The 13,832-nt window shown below is 39.4% G+C and overlaps 1 protein-coding gene across 2 annotated transcripts; it reads right to left on the reverse strand.

The window, feature by feature from the left end:
* Positions 1-6,611: 6,611 nt before the first annotated feature.
* Positions 6,612-7,687, reverse strand: LOC121997133 (elicitor-responsive protein 1-like). Of its 2 annotated transcripts, none has more exons than XM_042551396.1 (5): positions 7,540-7,687; positions 7,404-7,469; positions 7,188-7,293; positions 6,932-7,079; positions 6,612-6,826 (listed from the first exon to the last, which is right to left on the reverse strand). In XM_042551396.1, exons 1-5 carry the CDS (start codon positions 7,604-7,606, stop codon positions 6,821-6,823), a joined length of 393 nt encoding a protein of 130 aa, XP_042407330.1. In that variant the 5' UTR covers positions 7,607-7,687; the 3' UTR covers positions 6,612-6,820. The 2 variants fall into 2 exon arrangements, with proteins under 2 accessions (XP_042407330.1, XP_042407329.1); XM_042551395.1 differs by having other exon boundaries at positions 7,188-7,296.
* Positions 7,688-13,832: the final 6,145 nt, after the last annotated feature.

The following is a 13,832-nucleotide window of genomic DNA, read 5'->3' on the forward strand; positions in this document are numbered from 1 at the left end:
GGTCCCAATTTGACCTCAAAATTCCGAACGTATATCGTCGGAAATCCAAATAAATCCAAACATAACCATATCGAAAATCCGAAAATGCCGGTTTGACTCGCAAACTGCTAACCCAAATATCCTGAATACCCACAACCTAGATCCGATAAATCTCCGAAACCAAAAGCGGTATCCATAACTCGCCTGATACCAATAAATTGGTATCGATAAATCCTAAAAATCCAAAATACGAAACAAAAGATCGTATAACTGGCTCGATACCACTAAATTGTCACGCCCTAAAGAATTTCGGCAGCATCTCCCCCGTACGACGGACAATCAAAATTTTCTACAAGACTAAATACTCAGCCACAGGCGGAATAACAATGAATAAAATCAATCACCACGCAGTTATATATATATATTCAGCCCACGCGTAATAATATGACTCGAAATCAACCCTACTCAACTACACTCAGAAAGCCAAAACCGATTTTTCTTACCTCTTCTGTTCAGGCAGGCATGTAGTAGAGTAAATCCAAATCATACGAAAAGTTCATCCAACGGAAAGATTCCATACAATATCCATATGTAAGTCCAAAACAAAACTAAAATAAAGTCTGATAGCGAAAAGCTAAAATGAAACAACTCAAAAACCAGCAGCGGAGTAGCACTACGTGCAGTGGGGACTAGCGACTGGAACTCCCTCCTGACAGCATCAACCTGAAAATAACAACAATGGAGGCGGGGTGAGTCCAACACTCAGCAGGTACAGTTGATATGCAAAGTAAAGAAACAACACCTAGCACTAATCATGCGTACAGTCTCCTGATAAGAAAGATAAGAATGCATCTGAAATAAACAGGAGAATACTGTACTAACCAGGTCCTGAGTATAAGGTCAAACAGTCCGAGGGATAAGGAAATCCTGTATGCATGTCAAACATAGGTATCCAAACAATATGCAGCATATAAATGCAGCAAACACAAACACAAGCAATAAATGCATCATGCATATGATGTCAATGATGCGTCCTGGTCACCCGACACCACCGATCATCTCATACAAAAGTGAGGCCGAGTGGGTAGGGTGAACCGTGCACTCTGTCGTCACTACTCCCGATGAGTGACCGAGTGGACGGATCTTGTCGGAGTACACCTATCCTCCTACCCCAAATCATAGATGGGGAGCGCAATGCTCTCAACTCCGGTACTCAAAGACGGGAGGAATCCTCGGATAACACGTGTGTCACACTACCCACGAGCGGACCAACGGTGCCTAACAGAGTCCCTGCTGCAACACACTCAGCCTGAATCGACCACTAACCCATGAGTGGTGGTGTGTGCAGATCCATGTAACTGGCGATGTGCTCAACAATAATGGAGCGGACTATCGCACAGCATGCAATCATGCAAATGATGCATGGCAATAACCATATAAACATCCTGACCTAATCCATATATATAGAAAAGTGCACCCTAGGTCAACGAATCATATCGAATCAAAGGTACACAGAAGGTATAAAAACCTAGGTCCTGAACATGGTCAAGCATGGCATATCACTACCCCTATAAGCATGTACAAACAGGTAAAATATACCTGAGATGCAAAACCAATCAATCAATCAAGCATGTAAGATTTGGGTAGTGATTAACCGAAACAGATAAGAAACACAATTAATGCAACATGTTAATTTAATTACTAAGCATATCAAATGACATAAGTCAAAAGTACCCGCCTCCAATAGGAATGTCCAAATCCGACATCGAGATACTCGTCTCGCGTCAAAGTCCTGTATCCAATAAATACATTTTTATTTAGCTAAAATTTGAATGAATTGCTAAATAAACCCTTAAAACCATTTAGGGCAAAACCCTAAATAATAATCATCAACTTATCTAAATAAAGTCTAACGATAAATTAGGGTTAGTTACCTAATCCCCAATCCACCATTAGATCAATTCCAAACTACCTAATCCTATCTATCAATCAGCAACAACATGATTAAAGTAAAACCCTAAACCTTACCTCAGTTCACAATCCAAATGACTGCGGTGAAAGGTTGCTTGTTGCTGAAAAATCCTCCACACTACCAGGATCAAAATAAAATCCACAATAACAATTAAATACCTTATAATATCAATTAGGGCAGCACCCAATACTCTGTAAATCTGAGCCTCCAACCAAAAATACCTAAATTTCCTTACCTATCTTCTGAATTCCGGCAATCTAGGGCAAAGTGGCCGGCTGCCGGCAGTGCAAGGGCACAACTTTAGCAGGGCTCGGCTAGGGCAGAAGCTCTGCTCGACGATCGGCGGGAAAGCTCTAGGGCGGCGCTGTGCCGAGACGCGGCAGAGAGGAAGAAGGGCACAGAGAAGTCGGACTTGGGAGAAAGGAGGAAGATGACCGGCGCTGCTCTGTGCGTCGCCGACGGCAGTGGCTCGGCGTCGGGTGGCTAGGGCAAGCAGAGAAGAGGAGTTTGGCTCGGGCAGGCGGTCGGGCGGCGGTGCTAGGGCTCCGGCAGAGGAGAGGAGGAGAGGGAGAAGAAGTGGCCGGCGTTTTGTGCTCTCGGAGAGGTGGAACCGCCGGCCGACGGTTAGGGCAGAGAGTGGGCGCGGCGGCAGAGAAGAGGAGAAGAGCGGATGAGGGCAGGGGGGTTTCGGCGAGGAAGTGAGGAATAAAGGAAAAAGAATTAAAAGAAAAGGAATTTAAAAAGAAAAGTAAAAATCAACTTTTCCTCACTTAAATGGGGTAACCCAAACAGACTTTTCTGGGCCCCGTTTTTATCCCCGTTAACTCGTCCGTACGAGCTCCGAAAAATTCCCGAAAAATGTCCAAAAAATTCCGGAAAATTCCCTTATTCATATTCGCCTATTTCCGGTATTTTACAAGTGTTCTCCAGCTCCTTTTTCTCTTCTGCTGCTTCGATCGTTTGGGTGATTACAACAAACCGAAATATGGCTCACTCGAACATAATTTCTGACCTTCTCCTTGAGTAGCCTTCCTCCCTGACTTCTCGTCCTTCAAACGTCGCATCCATTCTTCTAGTCCATCGGTGTACTCTTCCGCGGTACCTCGTCCCTCGGACACACCGAGCCCGTCGACTCTCTCCCGTGCCATCCTTCTCGCTAGCCGCATCTTCCGCTCGACTTTTTGTGCTCCTAAGCTCATGCATACTTAGACACAGAGATCAAACTAAAACATGACCTAACCTAACTTAGTTGATCACACAAAAAACAACCTGGGGTTCTAACAGTGACCACATCCAGGCGCTCAAGAGCTACAACGTCAGCCAACGGTAAAAAGTGTTCTGAGCACCAAAAAAGAGCGGATGTCCTCTAGCTCAATGGCATCACTTGTATTTGATTTCCAAGTCTGTTTTGATATTTTCTGAACTGTAAATTGTTGTACGAGGCTTCTCTGCCTCCGACCTTGTTGAAGAAGGATATTCTTGCTAGAGCCTATTTTTGTCTTAGATTAGCCACCTCCCCGATTACAAACCAAGTAAATCGGTAGTCTCGTATTTCTTTTATGCATTTGTTTTATTTTAATTTACAAGTGTGTGTTAACTAAAGCCTAAATATTGAGAAAGGTGCAATCTTGTTTTGCAGGCAATTCACCCCCTCCCCCCTCTCTTGTCGATTTACATGACTACGTCGTTCAACTTCACCATTGCACCACCGAACAACGACACAGTTGTGGGGGGATAGGACGAGGCTGGTGGTGTTGCCGTTCAACGCCACTATCAAGTTGGTGATGTAGGACACGAGCATTCTCGAGGCAAAGAGCCACCTGCTTCACCTCCATGGCTTCAACTTCTTCGTCGTCGGGTAGGGCTTCAGAAACTTTGACTTGGTTAAAGATCTGGCGAGATTCAACTTCGTGGATTTGTTGGAGAGGAGCACTATCGGCGTGTCGATGGGCATGTGGGTGGCTATAAGATTTTTAGCCAACAATCTTGGTACGAATTTGAAATTACTGAAATTCAAAAGACTATTTGATAAATCTACTAATTTTTTTCAACAAATTATTGAACCACATAGCTGAAGTTCTAGAATACCCAAATCATGGTCCCGGGGGCTATGGTGTAGCGAAAGGGTGCCAAGTTGTCACCGAGATACCCGCGGTTTGATCCCCAGCTACGACACATTTGCAAGGATTTTTTATCCAAATGTGACACACAACCACGAGATGTTGAGCTTCTGGACCGTCCGTCGCTTCCCAATTTACCTAGGGACCGGTGGAAAACTTCTATGGGGTTGAGCCGATTACCCCAGGTTCGGTGTTATTTGCTTCATCATTGTTTTCAGAATCCTCAAATTTGTAAGTACCCCGAAGAGTAAAGTTAGGCTCTGCGACTTGATGTCTTGTGTCTACAGGGACTTAGGAACATAAGAAGTCGAGTGGATAGCATAGCTAGCGAGAATGATAGCATGGGAATCTAGTCGACAGGCTCGGTGTATCCGAAGGGTGAGGTGCTACGAAAGAGTACACTTGTGGACAAAAGGAAGCGCGCAACATTTCCAAGGGACGAGAAGCCAAGGAGAAAGGATTCTCGAGGAGAAGGCCAGAGTTGGGTTCAGGTGAGTTTAACTCTGGATGGACACAGAATCACCCAAGCAACCGACAAAGCAGTCAGACAAGTCAACACGAAGTTGACTTTGTCCAGATGCCTGGACTAGGTCTAAGTGCTCGGACCCGATCCAAGAGCTCGGATCAACTTAGGCCAAGATCAACACCTATTCGAGCCATTGTAATGAGAATCAACTTCGGAGTCCATGTCAGCAAGACTCCAGACAACTGGATGCTGATAACTTCGTTGATGAAGAGCCTTTGTAGAGTTGATTGAGGTCACCATGTTCAGGCACCCGAGAGTTGTCATGTCAGCAAACGACTATTTCGATCAGTAGGCTATAAATAGTGCCCTAATGCTCATAGTTCAATACAACACTCTATTTTTCATTTTTTGCACTTTGTTCTAAGTTTTCAACACTTGTAAGAGGCTATTCCACCTTCCTCAAAGGAGATCTTAGTGGACTTTTCATCGTCTTGAATTAGCAACCTTTCTGGTTATAAACCAAGTAAAATTCAGAGTATTCTCTTACTTTTTTTTATGTTTATTTTTTTCTAACTAATGAGTTTTTGTGCTTGCGAAGTTTAGAAGCAAGAGAGAGTGAATTCTTATTTATAGGTTATTCACTCCCCTCGGCCGACTCTCCAAAATTTAAAATTACCAAATCATGTATTCAATTTCATTTCTACTTCTTTGAATCGATTGTTACAGTGTAACAATCGATTTAGAGTTCATCAACATAGTAATGTTCTAAATTGATTGTTACACTGTAGCAATCGATTAAAAAATATGATTCATGTTCAAAAAATTATTACTCTCAATTTGTAGTATGAAAATGATATATGAAAGTATGAATATAATCATGAGAACTGGACGAACACATAATACTTAATTCTGATTATACCTATACTCTTAAAAATAAATTTGACACATTATATTAAGAACAATGTTTTTTTTTAACTCATTTTTGATCGAGTCAAATTCCACCGATAGATTGTTATATTATAGCTATCGATTAAAAAATATTATTCGTGTTCAAAAAATTATTACATTTAGTATGAAAATGATATTCGAAAGCATGAATATAATCATGAAAACTGGATGAACACATAGTACTTGATTCTGGTTATATCTATACCCTCAAAAATAAATTTGACATACTATATTAAGAACAATAATTTTTTTAACTCATTTTTGATCGAGTTAAATTTCACCAATAGATTATTATACTATAACAATCAATTGATGGAATGTTATATGACCATAGAATCATTCTCAATTGATTGACAGATTTACCAATCGATTACTATACTAGTTGGGAACAGTAAAATGGATAAAATGAGTATTGAGTATGTGATGTGATAACCTTAAAATTTAGATTCGTGATTTAGGTATTCCGGAATAAAACAAATACATATAAATTTTTATTTTTTCACCTAAACTTTTTATCCCTTTTTTTTTAAGAAACAGTTCAAGTGAAATAACAAAAAATAAAATTATTAAAATAGGAGTGAATTTTTTTTTCCTTTAAAAATTTTAAAATTCATACAAGGTTTAATATAATTCTCCTTCGACTAACTAAATAATCAATATTAAATATAATTTTAGGAGTGTGGCTCATGCATTGTCACATTGAGGTGCACTTGGGGTTTTTAAGATGGGGTGCATGGTTGGTACTCGATGGGAATCGTCCAAACCAAAAACTGCCTCCTCCACCGTCGGATCTACCAAAGTGTTAATCTCGATCAATGGAGTAATTAATCATTAATTCTTGATTAATTGATCCATCACTAATTTGGCATTCAATTTTTTTTTCTTTTTTTTCTTTTTATATTTTTGCCCTTTTGTATGATGTTACTTTCATTTTCGACGTGTTACAAAGAAGAATTGAAGAGCCCAAGAGTTCTCTTAGTTATCAAATAATATGGCAAATTTAGCACCAAATATGTGTGTGTTCGTTAGTAGTCAATTGTTCGATATACTAACAAAAGGAACCTAAAAGTTTTCGATACGGACTTTTCTTTTGATATATCTATGATCCAAATCGACAATACCAATATGTTTCACAACATCACCACTATTCCTTGCTCCAATAATAAAATGAATTTAATACATTTTCCAAAAAAAAAAAAATAAACAAATGAATTAAACAAATTTAATTTCAACAACAAATCAAATAATTGGTCAGCTAACTAAGGAGATCACTATCTACCTATTCTTCGAGCACTTGCATAATCCATAAATCCAAAGCTCCTTTTTTTCACTCCATCACATCTACAAGAACACAACAACAAAGTTTGTTCTACAATTAGAGGAACTTCATTTTAAAATAATACAAAAAAGATTAATAGCATTTGCATTAATTGTTTACTTAATTACCTTGGTTAAATTAATTAATTTGAAGGTGACACCAACTCTTATCTCGCCGTGATATCTCTTATCGGAAAGCACAACCCGATACTTGCAAGGGTTCACTTCCATAAACCCCTTCTCCATCCCCATCGCAATCACATCTCCAACATTAATCCTATTCATCATCAAAACCACACAATTAGTGATAGATAATCTCCTATGTAATTAGGGAGAAATATTACTAACAAGAGTTTAAATTATTTTTAGGGCGCGTATTACTCACGTTGCTTCTCCGACAAAATCATCGGCCGAGAAGGTGTCACGGTCCATGACTCGAAGCACAACCTTGAACTTGAATTTCTGATTCCACCGTGGATTTCCTCCTTCCTCTGCTTAATTAATTTCACATTTAATTACATTTTATAATTTTATTTTATGAGATATTAAATAATCTTATAAAATCACACATATATAAATTATTTAATTAGAAATAACTCACTATATGCAACTTTGCTCTTCTGTTGCTGATCCCTGTATTGAATCTCCGCATAAGGATCCATCTTGCCTGCTTAAATCAAGCAAATTAAATACATAAAATTACAATTAAAATTTCACAAAAATAAACCAATTAATACCTATTAGATCAGTGTCTTTGAGGCCTTTGGCATCCACCAGTAACACTTCTAATTCTCCAAAACTCATCTTTAAGTAATTAATTGTATGATCTCTTCTTCCTTGTCTTTCTCTTTGTTTCTTCTCTGATCTCTTTGTATCTTTTCTTCTCTGTTCGCTTGTTCAGCAGCAGCTAGATATATATAGAGGAAGCAGGAAAATGGATGATTAATTAATTTATTAAATTTCAAGTCAAATGATTAATTGATCCAGTCAATGATTTGAACATTATTGACCAGGAACAGCTCAGCAAGAAGCGGTCAAATTGTACTCGTGCTGTATCATTTTGATTAATTAATTGTACTCAGTCAAATTATATTAAATTAAATTTATATGTTGAGACAATCTTAATAGATAATTTATCAAGTATTGAGTGTAGACTATAGAGTGAGCGTAGAGCAGCGAGTAAATTGAGGGATTCATTTGTTCACACACGAGTTAACTTATTTTATTATAATCCGAGTCTTAAATTTGCATTTCCTTATAAATCCATATATGAGAAAGAGCCTCTGCTTAATATAAACTAATCAATATGTCTTAAACTTCTAATATGGAATTAAAATCACATTCAAATCTTTTACCATTCTGCCTCTTTTTGATTCACATATAACCAACAAATAATAATCTAACAAAGAATCTTTTCATCATATAAATGTAAGAAAATCAAATTAAATTACAGTAAGATATGGAAATAATCTTATACTGCTCGTAGTTAAATCATACTTGAATTTAGAGACACCATCTCTAAGATACCTCTAAATTATGAAGTCGAAGTCGAAACACGATCTTCCAAAGGGTTAGGGCTTTGACACCGTACATTCTCACTAAATGGGAAGTAAGAAATAATCTTTCGATGTCTAATCCTACGAAGATCACACCATATATATATATAATCCAATATTCACTATCGGTTATCAGCCCATTAATGATAATGGATATCAGGTACGTTCCACTCTCCACTATGAAACACTTCTTCTCGGAAACAATCCGGAGGCAGAAAAACCTCGTACAAGCTCTCAATACAATAAGAAAAAAAGAGAAGCAAATACAAATGAAATCTTACCAGATTTATAATAATGAAGACCTAGCTTACTCTCTTCATGTTTGGAGACACCTCTTGATACTTAGAAAATGCAGCAGCACTTTTGATCCAAGAGCCTTCAAGAATCGTCAACAGTCAGCTTGAGAGGAATCGAGAGAGTTGTTGTGAATAGTAGCACTAAAACCCTTTTAACGGGTGCACAACAACTATATTTTCAACCTTAAGTGAGACTCTAATCGCTTAAGTGTTCTTAATGTTGGATATTGGGGCCTTAAATGGACCAAAACGATTTAGAGGAAGGAAGCCATCAATTGTTGAAAGTCGTAATTGACTTCAAAATTGAAATCTACGATTCGCGTAGATAGATTTAGACTATTAATTTGCTCAAAACCGATTAAGGGTGAATGAGAAATTAATGTTTAAAGTCAGCACAAAATAACATTTATTATTCATTAATAAAGTGCATGGGAGAATAGTCCCACATCGGAAATTCTCGATGTGTATTCTCTACTTATTAATGAAGATGTGTTAATGGAGTTAACACAAAAATAAAAGGACAGGTTACCCCTTAGCCCAGGGCGAGCAGGTGCTCGCACCTGTGAGCCCGCCACCCGCCACGTGCGCAATGGGCGCTTTGTAGGCGCACTCACCCAAAGGACAATCAACCTCTTCACTCAGTATAAATAGAACCCTCCAGATGATGGAAAATTCACTCAATCACTCAATCCTCTCTTCTCTTCCTCAAGCATTCATCTCATCTTGTGAATTCAAGAGTCCAAGAAGTCTACTAAAAGGTTCGCTGGTCTCGGAAGTCGGAGTGCTACGATTCCGAGACGTTCATCATCGTTGTATCTTGGGAACGAATTGCAACAATCCGTTAAGCACCATAGCGGAGCAATATCGTTTACGGAGATAGTGTCGAACACTAGCCTCGACGATCAGTTTGCATACTTCAGAAGCTACCCGGGGGACAACAGTCGTAAACGATATTCCGTGCAAACTGATATGGATACCAATGACATTCCGACGGCCGTTCCGACCGCCATTCCGACAACCATTCCGCACGGAGAAAAGTCGGAGAAATTCACCGGAACCGACTTCAAAAGATGGCAGCAGAAGATGTTATTTTATCTAACAACGCTAAACCTTGTACGATTTTTGCACGAAGACACGCCAGCCGCTACGGAAGGTAGTAAGGCTACTAGCGATGCGTGGTCTCACGGAGATTTTCTGTGCCGCAATTATATACTCAACGCCTTGGACAACACGTTATATAACGTATATTGTTCTCTGGAGACGGCGAAATCTTTGTGGGAATCCCTTGAGAAGAAATACAAGACCGAAAATGTTGGATTGAAGAAATTCATCATCGGTCGGTTTTTGGATTTCAAGATGGTGGACTCAAAAAGCGTCTCATCTCAAGTCCAAGATATGCAATTAATACTGCATGATCTGGACGCCGAAGGCATGAAGCTGAACGAGACATTCGCAGTTGCTGCGGTAATTGAGAAGCTCCCTCCGTCATGGAAGGATTTCAAGAATTATCTAAAGCACAAGCAAAAGGAGATAGGGCTGCAAGACCTGATCCTGAGGCTACGAATAGAGGAGGATAATCGAAAGTTATCCGACTCCAGAGGAACCAAACGGACTATAGACGAAATGTCCAACCTGGTCGAGCCGAACGCCAAAAAGCCGAAGCAGTTCAAAAAGAAGGCTCAAGCAAAGAAGTTCAAAGGCTCCTGCTACAACTGTGGAAAGGCAGGACACCTATCCAAGGACTGCAGACGCCAAAAGAAGCCAACCAAGGGGCCAAAGGATGTTGCGAATCATGTCGCAACCTCTCTTGAGGACTTGGATCTCACTGCGGTTGTATTTGAAGCCAACTTGGTGGATACCAACCCGAAGCAGTGGTTCATTGATATTGGAGCAACTCGTCATATCTGTTCCGATAAAGCGATGTTCTCCAAGTATACTTCAATAAATGGCAGGAAGCTCTATATGGGTAATTCCACGACGTCGCCAATTGTTGGACTCGGAAAGGTTGTTCTGAAGATGACGTCCGGAAAGGAGCTAACACTCATTGATGTACTCCATGTTCCCGACATCAGTAAGAACCTAGTTTCTGGAGCAGCATTGGTCAAGGCCGGATTTAGGCTAGTGTTCCAGTCAGACAACTTTGTACTTATGAAGAATGGTGTCTTCGTAGGAAAGGGGTACCTAGAAAAGGGTCTATTCAAAATGGTTGTAATGCCTGTACTCCGACATTTTGATGGTAATAAAATAAATGCTTCCAGCTATGTTGTTGAGTGTTTTAATTTATGGCATGATCGACTCGGACATGTGAATAATAATACTCTCAAACGTCTCGTCAAATTAAATTTATTACCAAACGTCAATGTTGACGGAACACACAAATGTGAAGTGTGCGTGGAAGCGAAAATGACGAAACTACCTTTTCATTCGGTGGAAAGGACAACAACTCCTCTAGAGTTAATACATAGTGATCTATGTGACTTGAAATTTGTGCAAACTAGAGGAGGTAAAAAATATTTTATTACTTTTATAGATGACTGCACAAAGTTCTGTTATGTCTTTCTTTTAAGAAGTAAAGACGAAGCCCTAAAGGCGTTCAGAACCTATAAAACAGAAGTTGAAAACCAACTTGACAAACGAATTAAAATAATTCGAAGCGATAGAGGTGGAGAATATGGTGCACCGTTTGATGAATTTTGTACAGAATCTGGCATTATCCATCAAACAACGGCGCCTTACTCACCTCAATCAAACGGTGTTGCCGAACGTAAAAATCGGACACTAAAAGAAATGATGAATGCCTTGTTGATAAATTCAGGCTTACCTCAAAACTTGTGGGGGGAAGCAATATTATCGGCAAATCACATTCTCAACAGAATCCCTCATAAGAAAAATGATAAAACTCCATATGAACTATGGAAAGGCCGCGAGCCATCGTACAAATACCTGAAAGTGTGGGGGTGCTTGGCAAAGGTCGAAGTACCTAAACCAAAGCAAGTAAAGATCGGACCTAAAACGTTCGATGCGATATTTGTCGGATATGCCCATAATAGTAGTGCATATCGTTTCCTAGTTCACAAATCAGACATTCCTGATATACATGTGGGAACAACCATAGAATCTCGGAACGCGATATTCTTTGAAAATGTATTCCCAAATAAAAAGGGAAACGTTGAAAGTGATAACAACGGAAGTTCAAACAAAAATGACGTTACTGAACTTAGCTGTTATAAAAGGACTATTGACGATCAAAGTGAAGAGCCACGTCGTAGCAAACGGGCTAGAGTTGAGAAATCGTTCAGGCCAGATTTCATGACTTTCATGTCAAAAATGGAACCAAGAACATTAAGTAAAGCTCTCTCTAGACCCGATGCTCCAATGTGGAAAGAAGCTATCAATATTGAAATTGAGTCTATCTTGAATAATCATACTTGGGAATTAGTAGACCTTCCTTCTGGTAATAAATCATTAGGTTGTAAGTGGATACTAAAACGTAAGTATAAAGCTGATGGATCAATTGACAAGTATAAGGCCAGACTTGTAGCCAAGGGGTACAAGCAAGAGGAAGACCTTAATTACTTCGATACATACTCACCGGTGACAAGGATTACATCCATACGAGTGCTAATAGCCATTGCAGCACTGTATGACCTTGAAATACATCAAATAGATGTTAAGACTGCGTTCTTAAATGGTGAGTTGGAAGAAGAAATTTATATGGAGCAACCCGAGGGGTTCATGGCTCTTGGAAATGAGAAAAAGGTGTGTCGACTTGTTAAGTCGTTGTATGGACTTAAGCAAGCGCCTAAACAATGGCACGAAAAATTTGACAAAGTAATGCTGTCAAACGAACTCAGAATAAATGAATGTGACAAATGCATTTATGTCAAAAACACACCTGAAGGCTATGTAATTGTCTGTCTATACGTAGACGACATGCTAATAATGGGCAGTAATCATGATGTAATCATGACTACAAAGAAAATGTTGACCAGAAATTTTGATATAAAAGATATGGGTCAAGCAGATGTTATATTGGGAATTAAAATTCTCAGGACATCAGAAGGGATAATTTTAACACAATCCCATTATGTAGAATCTGTATTGAAAAAATTCAATGCGTACGATCTCTCTACAGTGAAAACACCTATGGATCTAAGTCAACACTTAGCGAAAAACCATGGTGAGACCATATCGCAGTTGGAATATTCTCGGATAATAGGCAGTTTGATGTATCTCACAAATTGCACACGTCCGGATATTACCTGTACGGTCAACAAACTGAGTCGTTTTACGAGTAATCCAAACGACACCCATTGGAAAGCATTGATGTGAGTTCTCAGATATTTGAAATATACTATGAACTATGGATTACATTATGGAAAATATCCCGCTGTGTTGGAAGGATATTGTGATGCTAATTGGATATCAGATACAAAAGACTCCAAATCCACTAGTGGATACGTATTCACGATCGGTGGGGGAGCAGTATCTTAGAAATCCACTAAGCAGACTTGCATTGCTCGGTCAACTATGGAATCCGAGTTTATAGCACTAGACAAAGCAGCTGAGGAAGCTGAATAGCTGCGGAATTTCTTGGAAGATATTCCTAGCTGGGTGAAACCTGTGCCTGCCGTACTGATAGTCAATCGGCGATTGGAAGGGCATAGAGTAATATGTATAATGGGAAGTCACGACATATACGTCGTAGACATAATACCATTAGGCAGTTGATCTCGAATGGAGTGATTGCAATCGACTATGTTAAGTCCAAAGATAATTTGGCAGATCCTCTAACGAAGGGGTTGAGTCGAGATCAAGTATACTACTCATCAAGAGGAATGAGATTAAAAAATCTACAACTAAAAATGACTGTAGCGGTAACCCAACCTTGTTGACTGGAGATCCCAAGATCTTGGTTCAATGGGACAACGAAGTTACAGAAGTTGTGGTCCAGCACATTAGATAGTTTATCTCTATCCCAATCCTAGGATGAATTTGTGCTGTCCTACCTCATGTAGTGAGGTTAAGCTTATGCTTTTAGTGACTTCTATACCTGATAAGGTGGAGCATGGTAGGATACTCTTGATAGAAGTGTCATCTATGTGAGTGTGAAGACAGGCCGCTTCAATGAAACACTCATGAATCCAAGATGGTATCCATGGCCGAAATGGAACCAAC

This window comes from Zingiber officinale, chromosome 6A, assembly GCF_018446385.1.
Source record: "Zingiber officinale cultivar Zhangliang chromosome 6A, Zo_v1.1, whole genome shotgun sequence".
Lineage (NCBI taxonomy): Eukaryota > Viridiplantae > Streptophyta > Magnoliopsida > Zingiberales > Zingiberaceae > Zingiber > Zingiber officinale.